We start from the raw sequence: 23,371 nt of genomic DNA, 5'->3' as shown, positions 1-23,371 counted from the left end.
ATCCACTCTGCCCATCTCAGTAAACTGTACCTCCATCTACCCATCCTATAAGTTCTTCAAACTACAACCTAGATCTGTCCACTTCGCACCATCAACTCAGCCATCATCACCCCGCACCTGGATTGCTTCAGTAGCTTTCTAACTCATCTTTCACTTCTACTCTTGGGCCCCTGTAGTCCATCTTCCTCACGGAAGGCCGAGCAATCTTTATTTTATTTTTTATTTTGGGGGGAGAAGGAAGGATTTATTACTTACAGCAAGGAGAACACCAGGGATCTTTCTCAAAGCAGTGTCTCTGTGTAATCTTTATTTTAAAAACATAAATCAGAGCAAGTCACTCTCCTGGCTCAAATCACGTCAATGTTTTCCCATTGCTCTTAGAATGAAAATGCAGATGCTTCCCCGTGGAGACCCTATGCCATCTCCTGCTCCACCTCTCGGCCTCATCTCAGCCCCACTCACCTGCCTTACCGATCAAAATTTAGATGTCAGATTGTCTTCTTTCTTTGTTTATTGGCAGTTCTCCCCTTTCCACACACACTAGCATGGAAGCACCATACAAGTCGAGTTCGCCACTGGATCTCCCACACTTGCTATTGGTGCTCACACGTATTTGTTGAAAGAATTTATTAATAGGCAGAGATTTTTTTTCTGTTTTTAAATATCCTTACTTGGCAAAAAAAGAAAGAAAGAAAGAAAGAAAAAGTCTGTCAATTCTGTGTGGTTTGTCATGTTACATAAACGTTTATAAGTTGAGGACTATTGTAATAGATGAACTGGCCTCAATGATCCCTACAACACAGTTAATTAAATGATAGCAGGAGAGGGAGGAAGAGAAGGACAGTGGCTGTGTGGCTGGATGGGCGGCTGGATGTGTGGATGGATGGGCAAATGGATGGGTGGATGGATGGGTGGATGGATAGGTGGATGGGTGGCTGGCTGCCTGCGTCGATTTTTGGATGAAGGAGTAGGTGGTTACAATCTGGGAAAGCAAACCCAAGGTGCTGAGACCTCGGTTCCGTAAGATGCCCATCTTGCGGGGTCATAGAGGGGTTACTTCAGGACCGATGGGGCACAGTGGGCAGGCGGTAGTCAGCTGCCCTGTCTGTAAAGCAGCACGACCCTCTAGGCCCCCACCCAACACACGCACACGCGCTCCCACCCAACACACGCACACGCGCTCCAGGACTCGGGGTCGCGCTCAGCGGCGCCCCCTGCTGGGGTGCGGGCAGAAGGATTAGTGCGCATGCGCGCAGGTGAGCGTCCCGCCCTGCCCCCGGGCTTGGCCACCTGCCGGGGAAACTTGTGGATTGTTGCCCTCGGGTCGCTTCTGGGCGGGGACGCGGAACTGGGCTATGGAACGTCCGTCGGGGACTCGCGAGCCCCGGGCCCAGCCGAGAGAGCGGGACCCAGACAGGCACCTCCGCTCGGACCGAGACCGCCACCCCGAGCGAGAGCGGGACAGAGCCGGGGACCGGCGCAGGGAGAGAAACGGAGGCGGGCGGAGGGACGGGGACCGGGACAGGGAGAGGGACCGAGAACCCCGCCAGGACAGACACAGAGCCGGGGACCATCGCACTGGTGAACAAAGAGTTCGGGAAAAATCCCGCCAGAGGCAGACGCGGAACGGACCCCAGCGGCCGACCTGGGACGCTGCCCCGCCCCCCTGGCCCGCGCCCTGGGAAACCCCGGAGCCGCCGCCCCTGCGGAAGGAGGGCCTCGGACGCCGCGGAGCAGAAAGGTGAGGTGGGGTTGCGGGGGGCCCTCGACTTCCGCCCGGAGGAAGCCTGTGTCTGAGGCCCCTCTCCTCGGCTTTGCGCCCCCGGCTACTGGTCCTAGGAAGCGGGTTTAAAAGAAGAGCCATTCCTCCCTTTTGAGCTCTTAGAGGAGATCTTGGAGGGAGGGAAAACCTTACAGTACCTGTCCCCCCGCCACTTCTTGACCTGAACCCGATTAACAAAGCAGAGACAACCCCCCACCCCCATACACACACCGTTAGCAGTGGCAGGGCCGGGGCCCAAGTGGAGGAAGAGAGGATTTCAGGACAAGAAAGGGAAGGAGTGGGAAGGAAACTGGGTAGGTGGGGTTAATCTGAGGCTCCTCCCTGACCCCCCCCCCCCACGTGGTAACAGGGCTGCCCTTTGGCGCTTGAGACCCTTGTCAAACTAGCCCTCCCCAAGTCCCTTCTCCTGGAGGCCGGGGCCTAGTAAAGTCAGAGCAATGGAGAGTTAATAGTTTAATGTGTAAGCCCTTCCAGGGGCATATGCATTTTAAAAACAGACAGCTGAGAGAAGCTACAGTTTTAGCCAAAGAGCTCAAAGTACCTAAAACTTCACAGAAGGACAGAGATATTTCCCCCTTTGTCTGTGAGGTCTTTCTGGGCAGCCTCATTCAAATCCATGGTTATTTCAGACCCCATCTTCCTGAATGAACAAATTTTGCCATCCCTACTTCGTAGAACACAGTTCTCATAAGGCCTGTGAGGTGAAAGCGATGTGATGTTCCAGAAGACTTTGTGAGCTGGGAGAGGGTGAAGATGGAAGGGAGGCGAGGAGCAGGGCCTAGACCCCACTTCCCCTTTGGGAAGTTGGTCTTTTTTTCCATCACACATTCCATTTAACTCCACAAATATTACCAAATGCCCAGATTAGGTGCCAGGCCAAGAAGGAGACAGGCAGGTACTGGAGTGATGGCTGCCTTCTGGTTTTTGACACCTGCCCTCATCCCTCAGGGGAATCCAGGCTGTGGGTCTTGGAGGCCTATGTCCAGTCTCTCTCCCACTTGTGTCCACACAGCGAGAAATCTACTATCCTGATTTTATGTTACCTTATCTAGAACTAACTAGCCAAACTGTGACAAAGGGTGTGTGCAGATACAGTCACAGGCACTGGCTGTTGTTTCCCTGCTGAAAGCCACATTGCATTGCAACTGTCTGGCCTGGAAGAATCCAGAGCTTTGTTTTTAGGTTCCCTTCTAAACTGGTGTCCTGATCCCCCTGCCGCCTCAGCCCCAAAGTCAGTGAAGGGATTACTTCTGCTTCTTTTGCTCACCAACAGTTGGTGGTGTGAAACCAAGAGCAATTTATGTCTGTCTCTCTTCCAATGACAAGCATTTATATAATGGGTGGGATTTAGGGCCAGGGACTACAGGGACCTACTCATAGTGTCCACGGTTTGGTAGGAGACTGACAAAGAAATGGGCCAATTGCAGAACATGTGAAATGTGTTACTCCAAGGGAATAGATTCAGAGAGAACAAGGCTGGGCCCTGATTGAGCTCTGGAATGTTTCCCGGAGGAGATAACCTCAAAGCTGAGTTCTGGAGAAGGAGCAAGAGGGGAAACTGTACCTTCCACAGTGACGTAGAGGCATGCAAATGCAGGTCACCTTTTGGGGGGGAGGGGCAGTTCACTATGGGTGGGTCTGTGAACATGAGGTTGCAAGTAGAGAGAAGTGAGCAAGAGCCCTCCTGTGCCGTGCTCAAAGTGTGGGCTTTATCCAAGGCGATAAGTTTATGGATTTCAAAACCAAAAGATACATGATGAGATCTCTGTTTTAGAAGGATCCCTGGAGCCTAGCTAGTAGAATGCAGCCTCCACCCCTTCAGGGTGTGCTGGATAAAGCAGTAGGGAGGGGGTGGGGTGGGGGGCAGGGGAGAAGAAGGAACAGAATAAATGAGCCAGGGCTGGCAGAGGAAGAGGGAGAGAGATGGAGATGTCCAAAGTTAACTGTACCACTCACAGCCTGGAGAATTATTGCTGATTCAGCTGTTTCCAAAGTAACAAGGAAGGATGAGAATGCCCGCCTGGGCATGAGAGTCTTGAGAATGCAGACTGGTCTGCGCTGAACTGAAACACTCCCCAACGTGGCTCCCAGCCACCTCCTTCGATGGCTCCTGCAGGCTGACAAAGCAGCATCAGGGGCAGGGCTCAGAGCTACAGGGATAAATGATGGGCTTAGTGGAACTTGACCAGTGTTTGGATGCCCTGGGCAGCCACTAAACCAGAAAATGCTCTAGAGGAGTATGAAATACTGTGGCAAATTTTGTTTCTGTTCTGCACACTCGAATGTCTGGGCCCAGCATGAGGTGTCCAGAGTTCTCTTATTGAACAGGCTGTTGAATTTGAAGCCCACTAATGGCTATGTATGTTTTTGTTTATAGTGAACCCACTTCAGGGAGATATCCACTCTCGAACCCCAGGCCTGAACTGGAGGAAGTGGAGTATTACCAGTCAGAGGCTGAAGGACTCCTGGAATGCCACAAGTGCAGATACCTGTGCACCGGAAGAGGTGAGCCATTATGAAGGCAGTTTGACCATTTACTCACCATTGCTGGTGGTTCTGCAAGGGGTCCAAGCTGGTGAAGCAAAAATTCAAGCAGACTTCCCTTTTGGCTTCCTAGTATCTTCGTTTCCATACCTGCACGAGGTTCATGCTATCTAAGAAAAAAAAAAAAAAAGGAAGGAATGTCTGAAAGGGGCAGTGAGGTTTCCTGTGTTTGTGCTTGGGGTCTGGCCACCAGCAGTCGTCTGGCAAGGCAGGCCAAAATAGAGAGGGAAGATCACCTGGAGATGGCAGCCAGATTGAGCTCATGCCACGGGACAGGAGATCTGATGCCCAAAAACACCATCATGACTTTTAAGCGTTGTTAGCTGAGACCCACAGTAAGAAGTATATTGTACATTAAGAATAAGTTCGTGTGCATGTGCTTACACACACACCCCACATCATGAAATGATACCCTGTTACGTACCAAGTACACTGATCATTTCTATCCTATTCTGTTTCATTGAAACAAACAAAAGCAAAAAGCCACTTACTAGAATCCACAGTTTGAAGAACACTTAAATAATACCTGTGTCAGCTCCAAATGTGGTTTCCCAGAGTTCCCATCCTAGCACCAGACCTGGCCTTACCAGCAATGAAGAAAATCTGGTTTGTCAGGGTGAGGCCTAATGACTCACATGATTCCGTGAGAAACTTTCCTAGGCTGCCTGTGACTAATGAAGGGAAACTTCTCAGCCTAGGGTAGATAAATCACGGGACTTAACACCTGAAAATGTCTCTTAGGATGATTACAATGATATATGTGATTATAGGATTATACAGAACTTTCACTGAAGAGCTCTAGGCAATGCAGGTACAAGAATCCTCACTCTAGTTTACATATGTTGGCACACTTCATTGCTTTTAATTCACTCGACAACCGCTGAATCTCAGAGAGGTACACACAGCTGTTAGGTGGAAAAGCTGGAATTGAAGCTTAGAGCCTGACTCTAAAGCCTGAAATGGTTTACGTGCTTGACCTTTCTTCTTTTCTTGATGATGTAAATAGTAGCAATAAGCCAGAGGCTGGTTAACAGGTTTCTCCACAGAGGTATTCTTCTGTGATTGACTTACCAAGAGGAATGAGCAGAGCTGAGGCTCTGGACCAAAACACTACTTGACTTAGCTTTGATTGCCTCAGGCTATTTGGCTTAGGGCCTAGAGGTTGGTTCTGAGTTAAGATAGTGAAAGGATGGATGGTTCAGCTGTCAGAAGCTAACAAATGAGTGCTTATAAAGATCTCTGGGTACGCAGAGACCCATATAAATACACAATGCTGTGCTCTGCTGAGAGAAACAGCCATTAAATGCTGGGAACTTGTCTCAAGCAGGAAATGCACGCCTGGGTAAAGGTCACCTGAAGATTTTCAGGCTCATCTTAGAGCAGATCTTTTGTGACTTCTTTTCCTCATCAATGAGATCATGTCCTCTTCCAGCAAACTGGCAAAAACGGGAGGCAGCGGTGGCTGTCTCTAACTTCCTGCAGAGACCCTGATGTTTGGGCTGAGTCATCCTTAGGAGTTTCAGTGGAACACTGACAAAAAGAGATAAGCCCCGAATTCACCTTTGTGGGCAAGAATCCACTCCTACTAAAATCTTTAAAGGCTGAGGTTAAAGATCAGATAAAAAGCAAGTACAAATGTCACTTGGGCATATCAGATAACCAGGAATCCCATAGGTGTATAGGTCGTGCGTATGTGTGTGTGTGTGTGGAGGGGGTGTGTATAGATATACTACTAAGAGGGGCGATAATGAGTTACACATTCCCTGGGAAGAAGGTCCACGTCCTGCTCTCCCTCCTGGCTCCCTCCAATTTGCATTCGGAGCAGCTTCTCTTTTCCCTTCTGTTCTTTTCCTCTCCCTTTAGATCTTTGGTGATCACATCATTATGGAGAAAATGATACAAGGAGAGTTAGGCCAGTGTAACAAGGAAATTGCAGGGGGGGAAAAGTTGCATTCAGCTTGTAGCGTTACTTGCAAAGCATCCTTAAAAAGTTAATTTCGTTTTCTCCCCAAGAGTTGTAATCTCTATAGTCAGTGGTGTTGTCTCTCACTCAGAGCCTGGAGGGCTGGGTTTTGGATGACTTCTTACTGCCAGTGGCATTGACCTGTGATGATGCTGAAAAGGTGCAGGGGGACAATTGTGGGGTTTTCCTCCCCAACTTCCATTCTCAGTCCCTCTTTTATGTGCTTATTTAATACTCTAACCCAGTGCTGAGCTCATGTCAAGATTTCAAATCACTGTTGACTTTAAGAGTGTTAACTCACTAACAGACAGATCTGAAGGATTCAGCCAGAGTCAGAAGAATAAATGACCTAAAATGCACTCCTTCTTAGGAGAGAGGGACGCTGACTCAGTGAGCCAGATGCCTTCAAGGGGCAGGTAAGGCCTGGAGAGGCTCTGGGCCTTTATTTTTAAAAACACATGTCACCAGACGTCTCCCCCAGCCCTGGTTCTTGTTTTCTGATTGGATCAAAGCTACAACAGAAATATGGGGCTTATGGGGGCTCTGTCCTCCCCAGACTCTATGAAGAAATACATGCTCCCAAAACATGGGGAAAAGCCTGAATGTCCTTTACATTGGGACTATTTAAATTCATTATGGCATTCTGTACATCCTTTAAAACTATGAAGTAGATTTACATTTGCTGAGGTCGAAAAAATGTTCGCACTGTATTAAGTGAGAAAAAATAGGTTATGTTCTTACCTAAAAGCAAATAAACAATAGCAAAAATTAGGCACACATGGCAGGAAAGTCCAGAAGGAAAAGTAATGGTAACAGTGGTTATTTTCATTGATTGGATTTTACATAATTTTTATATTACATGTTTTTGTTGAATCTAGATTTTCTTTTTTTTACCATCAATGTATGCTACTTTTATAATTAAAGAAAACAATTCTGCCATTTGCATTGTGGGGGGAAATGCAGAGTATAAAGATCTTATCTGAGAGTGCCTGATTTCAGTTAGAGAATTTGCAGGCGTAAAACACCTTCATGCTTAGGCCACCTGGACGCAGACACAAAACCTAGTTCCCTAAAAGCCAGGGAGATGCAACGGCCTGATCCCACAGCCAGCTGACCCCTCAGAATTGTGCCAGCTTGGGCAGCTCCCAGCTCAGGAGCTTTATGTTATGCTGTATGTTACGCTGAGCAAAGAAGCCATAAACAGAAGAATATCTAAGTGTGTGATTGCATTTGCATGGAATTCTAGAAGGACAAACCTAATTGCTAATAATGGCAGAAAGAAGATCAGTGGTTGCCTGAGGAGGAATATGAGGGGCTGACCACAGAGGGCTACTGGGGAACTTTCTGGGGATGAAAATGGTCTGTATCTTGATTACGATTACATGGCCCATACCGTCAAAACTCATCAGGCTGTGTGCTTAATGCTGGTCACTTTGTTGTGTATACTTTATCTCGCAGTAAAGCTGATTTTAAGGAAAGCGGCTAGCTTTGGTGGAAGAGCTGGAGCTCTTCCACTGTCCAAGTAAAGAAGCAAGGGTCCTGGAGGAATCCAGCCCTGGGAAAATATCACAGCCCGGATTTGCTCTTCAGGGAAACCAAAAGAAAACAAAATTAAACTTTAAAACATACTTATTGAGTTAAAGTCTAGGATCAGTAAAACCAATTATGTTTCTTAAATTCAGTTAGCCTTGTAGGTTTAATTAACTTAGTCTTTCTTATATCTAATGTATGTGAACCACAGTTTACATTTTGATGGATAACTTCCATGCTTTTTCTTAACTTCACTCTATTTTTTAAGCACTGTATTATCACTTCTTTCAAACTTGAAGTTTCTTCTTTCAAACTGAAGATAGCCACAGAACATATCTGAAGAGCAGATAACTATTTTTTAGTCTTTTTGGCAGGGAAAGGCCAAGGCGGAGAATGTTCTTGCCTTCCATATGGGATGCCTTTCTTTCTGCTAACTGACCTGATTACTCCACCACCACCAGCTGCCCTTCTGCCCCTCATTGTCCTGCAGTTCACCTGGGGCAGGTTGCTGTGCTCTTTTGAGAGTTACCCTTTTCAGTCCAAAGTCTTTCTGACATCATTTCTGGAGACCACAGTTCCCTGCTACTATCTAATGCTACTCAGTGCAGCTTTGGCTGCTCAGGCCTCCCAGAGGGCAGAGTAAAGAGCTGGCTGTGGTGTGAGCCGCCAATTGGAAGATAAGCCTCAAGGTGAAAGTCTCCAAGTGCAAAGTGGCATGTCTCAAAATGGTACCACGCCCTTCTTTTGCAGCCTGCTGCCAAATGCTGGAGGTTCTCCTGAACTTGCTGATCCTGGCCTGCAGCTCTGTGTCTTACAATTCCACGGGGGGCTACACGGGCATCACCAGCCTTGGGGGCATTTACTACTACCAGTACGGAGGGGCTTACAGTGGTTTTGATGGTGCCGACGGGGAGAAAGCACAGCAGCTGGATGTCCAGTTCTACCAGCTAAAGCTGCCCACGGTCACTGCGGCCATGGCCTGCAGTGGAGCCCTCATGGCCTTCTGCTGCCTCCTCATTGCCATGGGTGTCCTGCGGGTCCCGTGGCATTGCCCCACGTGGCTGGTGGTCGAAGGCTTATTGGACGTGCTCATTGCCGGGGCGTACATCCCAGCTTTGTACTTCTACTTCCACAACCTCTCTGCGGCCTATGCCTCCCTCGTGTGTAAGGAGAGGGAGGCGCTGTACCAGAGCAAAGGGTACAGTGGCTTCAGCTGCAGTTTCCATGGGGGAGACATAGGAGCTGGAATCTTTGCTGCCCTGGGCATTGGGGTCTTTGCCCTGGGGGCCGTGCAGGCCATCAGGGATTACCAGAAGGTCAGGAAGCTGAAAGAGAAGCCCGCAGAAATGCTGGAGTTTTAGGCTTTTTAAAACATTCTGCTGAACTTGAGTGATGGAAGGTACTCTGAGCTGCTGTCTGTGATGGAATACTTGGCTGTAGAGCTTGCCAACCCTTGAAAAGTAACAGGCCATTTTGGCTTGCTGGACCCAGCTCCAGGTTCCCTGGTGCAGCACTCCGTGATGTAATATGTCCTGGTTCTGAAGTCCTGTGGTGAGAGACTAACCAAAATTACTTTAAAAAAACAAAAACAGAAACAACCAAAACTGGAGCCCAAGACCAACAAGGAAAAGGCATGTGCTGCAGGAAAATGCACTTCATGATTAAATAAAGGGAGACAACCAAGTGAATGTGAAGGCTTTTATCTTCAAAGTTCATGAAAAGCCACATAGACGTGAAACAACATTTCAGCCTGAAGTTCTCCAAACATAGCTGTCTTAAGCAGATTAGCCCTGAATTTTTTCCACGCTGAACTCTCAGTCCTTCATTTCCTTAATGCTCTGGATAGGGGTGGGGGTGGGGCCCTGGGGAAACTAGTCCTGTAAGATTTAAGTTGGAGGGAGGCGTGGGCTGGGGAAAGAGGAATCAGATTAATTCACTGAGTTGTAAAGAAGCGATTCTAACAAGCCCCTTAACAATGGCCTTGAAAGCTCAGTAAGTGTTTTGTACCTCTTGTAAATGTGCCATTGTAGGAAGAATTCAACCCGACATCCAGAATTCAGGATCCATCCAAAATTAAAGAATATAAAATCTTTCCCAGCAGAAGAATGCTACTTTTGGCCAGACAACTTCCTGGGTTCCTATTGCTTGTTAAATGATGACTTATGGCACAGTCCCATATATTCTTGGTACAGGTGAATATGTTCTTTGCTTTATGTGGCTCCAATAAAACTCCAAAGAAAAATTTTAATTTGGAGGTGATGGTTCTCTTTACAATATGTTTATAATGTTATTTCCTTACTTATCACATTTAAAAAGTGAGTTCCATTTGGGTTTAGAAAAGGAAATACATATGTTTGCTTATATATGATTAGAAAACTAGAGGATAATGAGAAAGTATTACCAGTTTTTGCTCCTAGAGAGATTTAAACAATTTTTTTTCATTTTATGTAGGACTTGACTGCACATGTATTAGTTTTACTTTAGAAAAATTAAAAATAAAAAATTTGATTTGCTCTCCTCAGTTCTTTTTTCACATTCACAGTGAAAAGGCAGATTGTAGATGTATAATGAAGCAGAGTATTAAATGATCAGCCACAAAAGGAGCCTCACCCAAGAAGATGCTAGTTTAAACCAAAAGTCTCCTGTCTTGTTTCAGTCTCCACTTCCCTCTACAGAACCTTCTGCTGTCTCCAGAGACTCGTCTCACCCACTGTAGGAAGCTGCTCTCTTCTGATGTCTGTGAATCTTTCTGCACTAACCGCACGCTTGGAAATACTGGAGCCTTTTTGATATTTTTAGCTAGGCCAGGTCAGGCCTGGCTGGTACTCTGATAATATTCAGTGGCCACATTCCTTCATCACTGGACCCGGCAACAGACAGTTATTCCTCTTGATTGTCGCAGTTGATGGAATGAGTGACAAGATATGGATTTATTACATTTCGGCCTAGCAGACACGTGCTGCATGGTGCTGTTTGGTAGAATCTGTCCCAGAAGGAAACATTCCGGTTGTCCCCATCTTGTAGTAGCACAGAACCCTGCTTCCCTTTAGGGAGTGAGACATTAACCTGCACACAGAAGGAAAAGCGAGGCAGAGAAAGGTGCGGGGTGCCAGAGATAGCTACTCTCCGTGAGTCAGAATGATGTCTGGGTCAATTTGCTTGCTCTGCTGTCGGGAGAGAGTAGCCAGAAGCTTATGGTGCCTGGGTGGAGAGTGGGCAGTTCTGCTCTGATGTTATTTTCAGATTTACATTAGAGGAATGTAGCTTTTCAACTGTCAGAGCCCTTAACTGTTGGGCCCTTGGGGACCTCCCAGGAATTCGTGTGGGCCCAGCAGGAGATAGAATCAGCAAGCCCAGTAGCTGCTGCCTGAGTACGTTAGACACACTGATTGTGGTACCCCTTATGTCTAGGTTTTCCTGATTTCTGGGAAACCACGCTTTTCATTCTCCATTCACCTCTTGGCTTCCACTGCCTTCTGGCACGCAAGTGAACCCCCAAGTGAACAGGCCAAGTATCCAGCAGTAGGATCCTGGTTGAATAGACTGGTCCATCCACACAGTGGGGTTGGAGGCCACATAATTGTGCATGTGGACACTGTAGGAGCTGATCTGAAAACAACTCTAGGAAGAGTAAGTGGAAAAGTGCGATGCAGAGCCATGCGTGTAGCATGCTCCCTTGTGACAAAAGCCGGGAACGGGGGATGAAATTCGGATTTGAGTGCTTTTATTTGCATAAAGGAATGCTGGAAAGTTATATCAGAAAATGCTTGAAGTAGTTGGAGGTAAAGAACAGGGTGGACAGGGACATAGGTGATTTTTCTCAGTTTATATTATGTCATTTTGATTTTTAAAAAACTTTAAACTTTGAAATAATTATAGATTCACAAAACATTGCTAATATAGTACAGAGATCCTGTGTAACCTTAACCCAGTTTTCCCCAGTAGTGACCATAGTACAATATCGCAACCAGGAAGCTTGACAACCTCCAGGGCTTATTTAGATTTTACCACTTTCACATGTACTCCTGATGTGTGAGTGTGGTTCCGTGTGGTTTTATCTCGTGTGACCATCACCACAATCAGCTACAGAATTGTTCCATCATCAGGCATCCCTAGTGCTCCCCTTTATAGTCATATCTACCCCAAACTCCTCCACCTCCCATACTCCCACTCATCCCCATCCCCCGACAGCCATGGATCTGTTCTGTAGCTATGTCATTTTGTCATTTTGAGACTTACATAAATGGAATCATACAGTATGTAACCTTTTGAGACTGGCTTCTTTTCATTCATCATAAATCCCCTGAGATCCATCTGAGTTGCTGAGAGTATCAACAGCTCATTCCTTTTCACTGCTGAGTAGTTTCCCACGGGATGGATGTACCACAATTTTCAACCATTCATTCACCCACTGAAGGGCATTTGGGTTTCCAATCCTCAGCAATTACAAATAAAGCTACAGTGACATTAGACCTAAGTTTTCATTTCTTTAGGACGAATGCTCAGGGGTACAATTGCAAGGTCACATGGGAAGTATATGTTTCATTTCTAAAGTAACTGCCCAATTTTTTTCCACAGTGGCATTTTGAGTTTTCAAACATGAGTATTGAAAATAAAAAAACAAAGATTTTTTTTGTTTTCAAACCAAGGTGTTAATGACGAATCTGACCATGTTCCCTACAATCAGGCCACCAGTGGTATTTCTCTTCCCTGACCTGGAGAGTTTCCTGGGTGAGTGACATCAGTGTTAAATCCACCATCTCTCTCCTCCTAGGTGTGATACAGATAGTGGAGGTGATACTGAATGGGATGATTCTCATGTGTATCGTGGCCTCTTACTTTGTCCTTGCTGGATTCAGCGCCAGCTTTGCGAGCGGCGGCGGATTTGGGAACAACTATTACTCACCATTTGAGGGCACTGAGCTGGAGCAGGTTCGGCAGCTGGACCAGCAGTACACGGTCCTCCGGGCACCCCTGATATATGGCGGCGTGGCTGTTTCTCTGGGGCTGGGTGTCCTCACCTTGGGTGTTTTACTCCAAGGAGCCAAGAGTCTGAACAAACTGCCAAGGAAGTGGCTCCTCCTGGAGGCCTGCCTTCAGCCTTCTCGCAGCGGTAGGCTACTGCGTAGGCATCGGTGTTTACCTCCACGCGGCCTTGCAGATCAATTCCACGGACACGTGCAGGACAAGGGAGAGGGTCTATGCCCGCAAGGGGCTCACCTGGATGAACTGCCAGCTGTCAGGCACTGATGGCGCAGCAGCCACCTTTGCTTGTCTTCTGGTGATCATGTACGGTGCCAGTGTGGTGCTGGCCCTGCGGAGCTACCGAGAACAGAAGCACTACCAAGACAGCCAAGAACAGCACAGAAGTTACAGTGATGCACCAGAATACCTGTGGTCTGGAACGCTCTGAGATCTTCTGGAACCTAAATGTCAACCCACCTCCCTTATTTCTCTCAAAAAGATGGGTCCATTGAAATTGCACATTAGACAACAGTGGTTTCACATAACTTGATTTTATAAATGCTCCCTTTGGTACCAGTGCAAAGCTAAATAATCATCCCATTTTTCTGTAAGTCTTTGTTGGCTGAAGAGCTTGAAAAAAATACCTCCACCTTTGCTACAAAGAACAACATCCCAAGTTTGGGTATACCCTTCTGGTTTGGCTCCCTTGCCAAATGGTAAGGTAATAATCACAACAGCTAAATAGCCAGAGAAATTCTGAAGATGAGAACAACACATCAGGGATAGCAGGCCCAGTGTGACAGTAGAGGGATCTTTCCTGTCCTAACTAAAGTCACTAAGAAAAACATGCCATTTCCCCCCGTATTTGGTCCCAGTGGAATGATTTTAAAGCATTTGTGTGGTTAAAGTCCAAATGAGTTATTACACTGGGCTCCTGCTGGAGCATGAGGGAGCAAAAGTAAGTAACAGGTGCCCTTGCTCACTCCCCAGGGAGGGGCAGCTGGGTCCTAAGTGGGGTGAGGGCAGGCCTTCGAAGGTGGGTCATAATCTCTCATGACCCTGAATTGTTTCCATAATGTAAGATAACATTAACACTGAATCTCAAAAATAAAGTTCTTTGAATAATTTTAACCTAAAATTTTATAGCTGTTCTTACACTTCACAACTAGTCTCAGATTTTCAGTTCATGTTGGATACAACTAGAAATACATGTTCTTATTATAAAGTGTAGTTTTTTTTCCCAAGTTGTCCTCTTTTTTTCATAATATTGTTTAATTTTCCTATTATAAATGAAATAAACTATTACTAAATACAAACCAAATTTTTAGTACAGTTCTAAAAACAGCAATTGAAATTTTTTTTGTTTTTTTTGGGGGGGGAGGGCTATGTTTAAATTTTATTTAATGGAGGTACTTGGGACTGAACCCAGGACCTTGTGCATGCCAAACATGCACTCTACCATTGAGCTAAACTCTCCCCTCTAAAAACAGCAATTTTGACATAAATATCAGATTCTCTAATCTATACAGTTAGTAAGAAATCAGCACACACTACTATACACAAGGCAGATAACAAGGTTCTACTGTATAGCATAGGGAACTACATTCAATAGCTTGTAGTAAACCTATAATGAAGAATAATATGCAAAAGAATATATATGTATAACTGAATCACTATGCTGTACACCAGAAACTAACACAACATTGTAAATCAACTATACTTCAATTAAAAAAAAAAGAAGAAATCAGCAAACACAGGTCTGTTTCAATGTATACCAAAATGACTGTTAAGAAAAATTAAGTCAATATCATTTTCCTTTGATGTGTGTTGGCCATTTTTACTCCTGCATGTTTGCTGACTCTTCTCCTTGGAATGTATTACCTTTCCTCTCTCCTCTGAAATCCTTCCAAGAGCTAATTCTTATAGAACCTAGTCATGGCGAAGGATCAAAACTAAACCTCATACAGAAATAGGAAAATATCTAGATTATACTTTTACAAAAAGTAAAGCCTGGAGGAAAATAATCAACTAGAAATCTTCATTGCTAGGTTCCTGGAATACCTGCCTCTTCCAGGGCTGCAGAAGTGAATTCTCTGAGTGTGTTCTCTGCTTTGTTTGATACTATTTCCCAAACACTTGTGCCACAGAAAGGTCCTTTTGCTCCACCGCCTTAGCCCTGGGGCTGTGGCCAGAGGCCCGCAGTTTTCACTGAGTTTGGTAAGACAAGACGTTTAATAGCAACAGAAATCAAACAACTCACCTACTTTCCCACCCTAGTCCCCCCCCAAAACTTCCCCAAACACTATCGTCACCTAGGATTTATCACCTGAACATGGCTGAGTAGATCTTTGCCCATACCTGGGCCCTGGGCTTGAGAAAATGAGGACTTTGGCCTCTCTGACCCCAGGGCTGTGCCCAGGCCCAGCTGCGATACTGCTCCTTAGATTGAGCTCCTCTCAATCACTCCACCATTGTAGGTTCAAAACATTGAAAACGCCTTTAGCAAAACTTGTCTTATTTACCACCACCTGTCAGGTTCTTACTTACATTTTACAGATGAGGAGACAAAGGACCAAGAAGGCGAAGTGACTCACCCAATTCTTGACGTTCCATTGACTGCTCACTGTGCCAGGTCCGGTACTGAGCTAAGGAAGCATTTGTTGGCATCATCTCATTTTAGCTCACAACTGACGAGAGAGATACTATTTCCATTTAGCAATTGAGAGAAAAAACAACTGAGCCTTGGAGAGGTGAACGTGCCTAAAGTCAAATCTCTTGAAGTAGCAGAGGCAAAACTCAGACTCTGAATCACACAGGGGAATGTGTCCTGAGGGACGAGTATGCCCTCGGGGTGTGTGATGCACCAGGGAAATAGTATCAAACAAAGCAGAGAACACACTCAGAGAATTCACTTCTGCAGCCCTGGAAGAGGCAGGTATTCCAGGAACCGAGTTATTAAAGAAGTAGATGGTGGCCTTGAGCCTAGCACATTGGAGGTGCTCAATGAATAGTTCGTGAGTTTTCATTCCGCAAAATGAGGAGGAAACCTGCAAAATGATTTCACCTAGGCCTTTATTTGGAGTGAGGTAGCTAATCTTGCTTGGAAGCCCTGAGATCATGAGAGACAACCAACGGAGGTGGACAGTTTAGAGGCTTACCTGGATTAGAACTGTTTTGTGAGCCTCAACCCACCACTGTCTTAAGTTCTACCACCAAAGCCATTAGGACAGGCATGATGGCTGATTACCCACTTAGTTCCTGTGTCACTGTTAGCTCTACAGTTTAAGAGGAGCTGTAGATTATTTACAGGTTGAGTTCCCTCTAGTCAGCTAATAACCTGCATGTAAATAAGGACCATGTTTCCTGTCTTGGGGATGTCTTTAAACATACAAACCAAGTCAGAATATAATATTTCTTAACGTAAAAAATCTTCATTGCTATTTAAGCTTCAAAGGTGGTCAAAAATATTTATTCTTTCCTTAACTTAGAGCTTCATAGTGTCATGGAATGTGGTTTCATTTGTTGTCTTCCCCTAAAGCAAGAAAACACAGAAAAATCCTAAAGGTGCTTTTGGTTAGGAAACTAATTCTATATACAAGTTGGAGAAAATTACAGTTTCATGCTAAAATAAAGTACTTATAAAGTAACAGGTATTCCATTTGAAAACAAAGCCATGAAAAAGATACTCCATTTTATTTTATTTATTATCGTTATTGTTATTTTTTACAAACAATAGATTTGCTGCAACATGCTCTGGCTCATATTATTGAATTAAAAAATTTAACACATTTCAAAAATATCAAAAATACACTATAATGAGTCTTAGGACTACAATACGACAATGATTGCACAAAACCAATAGATATGAACTCACTGTCTGGATGGCATCCACTGGCAACAGTGAGAGAAAACCCTACAGCGTCTGGGAGAAGTGCATGGAAATTTAGAATACAAAGAGCTTATGTGTGACTGAATGATCACCAAATGAGGGAAACAGAGCAGGATTTACTGTAGCTGCTTTTCTCAATCTAGTAAGTGCTTACCCAACTATGGAGCAAAAGTCACTAACTGGAGAGAAAGATTAACTTGCCTCCATGACTGAGGAGTCTTGAAAGGCCCCACCCAGGGGGAAGTAAAAAGTGACACAAGACAGTTCTACAGTGATGCTGCAGACATCACCGAATGGCTTGGAGACTAATTATTTAATAATTGGTACATTTATCAATAACAGCCAAGTGCTCCCTTATGGAGGTCTCTTCATTAGTAATTATTGAGTAGATAGAGAAGGTGAGCCTGTGGCTTCCAAGTACCTGCTTTTGCTGAAAGTCTACATGAAAAGAAGGGCATCCTTTGATATTCAGTAGATCAGCCAAACCTAACTGGCTCCATCTTCTAGAAAACAGTACTCGCTACAAACAATTAAAATAGCACCCAATGATTACCAAGCTGCTCGTGCTGGCTCTTCTATACACCAGGAAAATGAATTCATCAACTTATTGCACACACATACTCTACAGTAGTATAATAAAGCCCTCACTCACATGTTTGAGGAGTGATAATTCAGTGACCCTTATGGTAGCATGGTAGCTTTATGACATACTAGCATTCAAACTTTCAAATATATTTCCAATCTACTTGGATAAAAATCAAAATACCATGGTGGCCAAGACTTGTGTATTTTTCTTTCTTCCATGGGACTTCTAGACTGCTCCCCTAAGAAGAAGTGATGTCCTTTCAGAAATTTTTTGTTTTTTGGTTTTTTTCCTTTCAGAAATTCTCTTAAGCATCTCTATTAAATGGGAGATACACACAGGGACCTGAGAATCATGCAGAGGCCTGGAATCTCTGGGCTAGAGATCAATGGGCCTCTGCCCACCTGGGGAACACATCCTCTGGGTAAAGTCCTGGGAAGGAGATTACATTCACCTGGAGACAGATTACTGGCTTTCACCATCTGAGAATCTAATCAGATCACACAATAACTGTAAATGACTTCATAGGTCAAGAGTTCTGTGTATTTTTGGTGATGGGCTATGGCCTTTTATCCTCTGTCTAAACACAGAGCAATTATAGAGGGAAATGAATTAAAGGAAGTTGTAAAAAAGAATAGTCAGTTTTGGTATGGCCTATATTAAAGGGTTTCGATACAACTTAATGTTTCCTGAACATAAATCTACCATACAAAAGAACATTTGGAATTTTAGAGTTCTTCTGACTAAAAAGTAAATAAATACACTTACTTTTAGTAAAGTCATTCTGTAACTGGGTTTTGTGCTGGTTCCAATTAGTAGGGTGGGAAACAAAGAGAAGACAAGAAAAGGGTTCACAGATAAAGGACAATTTTTAAGACAATTTTAACTATGCTATTAAAGTGGTATATTCCCAAAATAATTTCCATCACTATCATCTTGAGTTTTTCCTTCATTTTCATTTTTCCTTCATCCCCCCCCATTTTTCCATATAAAAATAAGGCGGCAACACACTATTGTTCCCATCTTTCTAACAGCACCTGAACTTTGCATAAACCACTATGTTCTCCATTTCAAATCAAGACCTGAGTTCTAAAATTTTTCAGTAGCTAACCAGTAGTTTGACACAGAAGTTCCTGACAATCTGGGGACTCAAATTCCGATTCTTGAGGGGTTGAAAATTAGACAGCCATTGGTATGGAATCCCCTAAGAGTGTAGCCCACTGATACACACACGCGGGCATGGGGCCTCTGAGAAGATGAAGATACATAATCATTTGTGGACAGGTCATCTGGTTTGCTACTACTGCTTTAACAAAAACAAAAACAAAAACAAAAAAACCCTACATGTATATGTATAGATCAACCCTATCTTTAATATTGTTTCTCGTGAAACAAAAGTGGTTCCATTCTATTTTCTTTTTAATTGTGAAAGTATTCTAAAAATTCAAAGCACATTCCCCATTGGGTAAAATCAAGCAATGTCAAAACTTTGTAGGAATAAAAAGGAATTAATTTTCCTAAGTAAATCTCCTAATGGAAAAGGCATAGAACAGAAATATAAAAGGAACTGCATTTTGCTAGGGTTACATGGAATGTGCAAAAAATACAGTAAACCAGGTCTTCTGTAAGCTTAGGATTTTCTCAATTAAGTCCTTCAGTAATTGAGCCCAGTACTCTGAAACCATGTGAGGTGGATAAGCAGTTTTTGGAAGAGGACTCTGGAGGAGGTGAACCCTCTACTCACTTTTTAGAAAACCATCCCTCTGCTTGAGAGTGAGAGAAGGAATGTGTCTAACCTGCAGGCTCCATCCATCTGCTCTCATTCAGCCTCAGTCTGTTCAGAGTCGTCTGCTATAACTCGAGGTTTCTTGGATGTGAGCAGCATCAGCCTCGGCCCTACATCCTGCGAGGCCGACTGCCAACTCCACCGCGTGTTATGGAAAGAGGCCAACCCCCAAGTGCCCCTCCTGTGATCTGCTGGGAGATTCCTAGCAGGTGTCACATATGGCAAGGAATTATTCTCTTTTGTGATCTGGAGGGAAGTAGTCCTCACTCCTTCCCATCTTCATCCCCCAAAAAGATCCTACTCCCCCAAGTTTCTCAGGAACTTTCACAGTCTGACAGCCAACAGTTGAGTCCATCTCCCAGGGCCTGTCCTAGTACCCTCAGAGCCGGTTCCAACCCCCGATGGTCATCCTGCCTGTGGACAAACATGCCGGGCTGCCTCTAAGAAGATTGGCTCGAGTGCAGATTCAAAAATAAAAAGTTCACAGTCAATGAAAAGTGCTCTCATTACATTACATACATAAATTATCTGTTTGATTGGTTCTATATTTCCAATAAACGTCGTTTCAATAGGCTGTATTCTCGTAGAGAAGAAGGAAAAGCCATGTGACTAGTCACATCACATCCCATCAGTTAGGTTGAGATAGAAGGTGATTTCTCTGTCACAGAGATCCGTCAGCAGCAATCAGTAAAGGGAATCGATCTTCAGTTATTTCCTCCACAGAAATGGTCCCTTTCCTGCCCAGGCAGGCAAATTCTCAAAATTATCCTAGGAGAGAAAGGATTAATGGCAGGTGGTAGGACTGACACAGAGCAACGTCTGCTTGCTTCCCAGCAACTCTGGGAATTCCAACACGGGTCAGATGTGAAACTTAACACTGATGGTGTTTACTAGCTTTTCCACAGCAAGACCCTGACAGCTTTCACCATTTTTGGCTCTGAGTTCTACCCCCCTCCCCCATTTATGGTTTAGAAATGCAGAGGCAAGATGCCCCTGACAGGGTCCCCTCACCAACACCACCGCCTCCCCGGTGCCGCAGCTCCCAGGGGAGGGCTACAGCGCTGTGTCAAACTCCTCCAGGAGCTCGGTCCGATCCTCTTCACTGGGCTCAGGCTCAGGCCTGCATTCCTGGTGGTGTTTCATCTGTTCTTTTACTTCTTCTTCTAGGTCACGAGGTACAACAAACTGGTCCTCTGGCTCCAGCTGAGTTGGGGCAGCAAAATAGCCAGTTTTTTTCTTGGGTGCCTCTGTGGCCACTTCAATGAGGTTCAGGCTGTCTTCCAGGGGCACGATGGAGCCATTGGAGAGTTTCTTTCCATAGAGACAGGAGGTGGAAGGCGACTTCTGTAACTCCGTCTTGTCCTTGCTCACTGGTAGAAGTATGCCACTATTCACACTGTTCTGTCTTCGGATCCCAAAAAATAATCCTCTAGCACGCTCCTCGGGACATGGGGCAGGAGGGTTCTCCATAAGAGTGGGAGAGTTATCAAGATCCCTTCCCCTACAGCAGTGGATATCCACTTCTACTTCCACCTTGCTGCCATTTGTTATGACCCCTTCAACAGGCTGGTCATCGTCACTGTCCAGGCCGTTGTCAGACTGGTTACTCGAGAAAGTTGCACACGAAGGTTGACGCTGAAAAACCCCCGAGGTGGACACTGGGTGGAGGCTGCAGCGCCTCTCTGGCCTTGGAAGCAAGCCAGCATCCAGGCCAACTGTGTTGTGTTCATCAGAAGCAGTGGATCCCACCTCACTGCTCACCTCTGAGGTGGACATCTCGCTGCTGAACTCGGAGGCAATGCCGCTACTAGAGGAAGGAGTGGTTGGCTTGGGCGGGTCCTTGATGATGGTGGTTGGAGCAAATCCCACAGGTCCTGGGAGGGAGAGCCCATTCATTTCGCACGTGCAGCCTTCCTCACCAATGTTCAAATAAACCACCATCGCCCCCACATTGTCCTGACAACCATAGCTCTGGGCTAATGTGCATAGCTTCTTGGAAGCTGCTAATGGGTCTTGCACACGGCGTACTGCATTGACAGCTTCTGTGTACGACAAGTGTTCCCACAATGCTTTGTTTCCCAGAATCAGCAGCTCATCTTGAATGGTAAGTGGAGTGGAAGATATGTGGGGCTTGGGGAGGATCCAGGGGTAGAGGTACGTACAGCCCAGCATCCGGGTACAGCAGGTCACCCCATTCACTTTGTTGTCCTAGAGACAAGTAGAATGCCAACTCTGAGAAATGCAACAGTGACATAGTTTTATATCTTTCTAGATCACAATGTGTAGGGCTCTACAATAAAACAGAACTGACATATTAGGTAGTTTTTCCTAGGATCTGTGTAATTTTAGGTGGACTTACGCAAAATAAACGTATAGAATTCTAAAAGGACAAAATATCCAATGTTTATTATACCACAAATAGTTCTGAGGACCAAGTTAAAACCAATTAAAATTAAGTGGCTAAAAGGCACCTCTATCTCAAAAGATACCTGCTCTAACGTGAAGTACAGGCCTCCGCATGTTCTTAAGTAGAGAAACATCTGTTAGGAAAACAGTAAGGAGAACTAGCATTAATTCCCCATCACTAGTATTCTTTGAGAGGCCAAAGCTCAGATGGCTCACTAACAATGACTTCTCATTTAAAGGCACAGTTGGGACTGAAAAGATTCAGGAAGATATTAAATGGCTAAGAGAATCTTTATAGCTAAAGCACTGAATCATCTCTGAAGTTGTTTAGCCTAGAAGAGGAAAGTCTGAAATCTGTGGCATAATTCATCTACTGTTAGGGCTGTACCAAGAATGATGCAATTCTAAACTCAGAGGAAAAGGAATAACCCTGGTTGCAGGTTGGGAATGTTCATCTGACAGATGCTTTATACTGATTTCTTCTCAAGATAAAAACAAACAAAACCTCTAAAGCCCTCAATGTATTAATTTCATAGCTGCAGTCATCTTCTGGCGGAAAATCCTGGCTCTCTCATTTATCAGAATTTGTCACAAACTCTAAATTTTATTTTCCTCACCTATAAAATGAAAATAAAGGCACTTATTTCATGGGGGTTACTGTGACAATTAAACAAAATAATTAGAATATAATGCTTAGCAAATAATAAATGTCTATAGTTAAAATACATTTATAAAAATATTTCCTACTTGTCTAGGACCCCCTAAGAAAAATCTAAATATTATTTAAATTTTATAATAGACTAATCAAATAAAAATTATCTTTTATCATTTGTTTGAGAGACCTTTCTAAGACCATAGTTCTAGAACCTCCATAGTATCAACCACAATATAATGTTATTTTTTTGGTTTTGTGCTTCCTTGGATGGAATCTAGTCCTTACTTCAGAATTCTGAGAGAACAGACAGCCCAGAAGTGAACCCACACAAAGAGACTCCATGATCTTTGACAAAGGAGCCAAGGCAGTTCAGTGGAGAAAGGATACTCTATTCAACACATGTGGCTGGGAAAACTGGGACATTCACAAAAAAAGAAAAAGAATTTACACATGAACAGCTTACACCTTCACAAAAATTAATTCAAAATAAATCACAGACCTAAACACAAAATATGAAACTTCCAGAAGATAACACAAAAGAAAACCTACGTGACCTTGGGTTTGGCAGTGAGTGTTTAGTTACAATACCAAAAGCATGATTGATGAATGAAGAAAATTGGTAAGTGGGGCTTCATTAAACTAAAAACTTCTGCTCAGCAAAAGACACTGTTAAAAGAATGAAAGACAAGCCACAGACTGGAAGAAAAATTTGCAAAACATATCTGATGAGGACTTGTATCCAAAATACACAAAGAACTCAATAATAAACAAACAATCCAATAATAATGGGCAAAAGATCTGAACAGAGTTCTGCTTTGCAGTAAACAATGTTCACATGTAATTGTTAAAGTCTCCTTGAAAGCAAAAATGATATGCTAACTTCTGAAAAAGGAGAAAAGTTACAAAATAGCAAATACTGATGCCTCCTTAGTAAAGAAAAGCAAAACAAAACACCAGAGTATACTAAGCCATATATAATATAAACAGGAAAAATACTGTGAAGTTTCGCATTTCAGAACAGGATGTCAAACTACAGAACTTTTTCTTCTGTTCGGAGTAACAAACCAGATGGAAATTACCCAAGGGGAACACTTACATTCATTTCATATGCTAGCTATACATCTAACGGATCACAAATCAGAATACTTCATTTCTAATTAATTTGCTTTTTCTTTCTGCTAGTCACTAACTCATTAGATTTTCTTCTAGTACTATTATCTGGACTGGATACAATTTACAAGTCTTGATAGGAAGAACAAACAGCCCT

General features: G+C 44.2%; 2 protein-coding genes across 2 annotated transcripts in view; one reads left to right on the top strand and one right to left on the bottom strand.

Annotated features, from left to right (window-relative positions):
• Positions 1–1,263: 1,263 nt before the first annotated feature.
• MARVELD3 (MARVEL domain containing 3) lies at positions 1,264–12,545 on the top strand. Its single transcript, XM_032486675.1, has 3 exons — positions 1,264–1,741; positions 4,161–4,288; positions 8,571–12,545. Exons 1-3 carry the CDS (start codon positions 1,356–1,358, stop codon positions 9,179–9,181), a joined length of 1,125 nt encoding a protein of 374 aa, XP_032342566.1. The 5' UTR covers positions 1,264–1,355; the 3' UTR covers positions 9,182–12,545.
• Positions 12,546–16,471: 3,926 nt separating this feature from the next.
• PHLPP2 (PH domain and leucine rich repeat protein phosphatase 2) overlaps positions 16,472–23,371 on the bottom strand; it is a 63,288-nt gene continuing 56,388 nt past the window's right edge. Inside the window, exon 19 of the mRNA XM_032486674.1 lies at positions 16,472–21,251. Within this exon, the coding sequence (XP_032342565.1) occupies positions 20,097–21,251 (1,155 nt within the window). The 3' untranslated portion in view covers positions 16,472–20,096. The remainder of the gene's footprint in view (positions 21,252–23,371) is intronic.

The sequence above is a fragment of the Camelus ferus genome, chromosome 9 (assembly GCF_009834535.1).
Source record: "Camelus ferus isolate YT-003-E chromosome 9, BCGSAC_Cfer_1.0, whole genome shotgun sequence".
NCBI classification, from domain to species: domain Eukaryota; kingdom Metazoa; phylum Chordata; class Mammalia; order Artiodactyla; family Camelidae; genus Camelus; species Camelus ferus.
Note: the sequence above shows the minus strand (reverse complement) of the source record. Positions and strands in the feature narration are given on the sequence as shown.

What these genes read in the sequence shown, in the direction of transcription:
- MARVELD3 (XM_032486675.1), top strand. Translation starts at nt 1,356, where the DNA reads ATGGAACGTCCGTCGGGGACTCGCGAGCCCCGGGCCCAGCCGAGAGAG. An exon ending in GGACGCCGCGGAGCAGAAAG is followed by an intron (nt 1,742 to 4,160) that starts GTGAGGTGGGGT and finishes TTTTGTTTATAG; the next exon opens with TGAACCCACTTCAGGGAGAT. An exon ending in ATACCTGTGCACCGGAAGAG is followed by an intron (nt 4,289 to 8,570) that starts GTGAGCCATTAT and finishes CTTCTTTTGCAG; the next exon opens with CCTGCTGCCAAATGCTGGAG.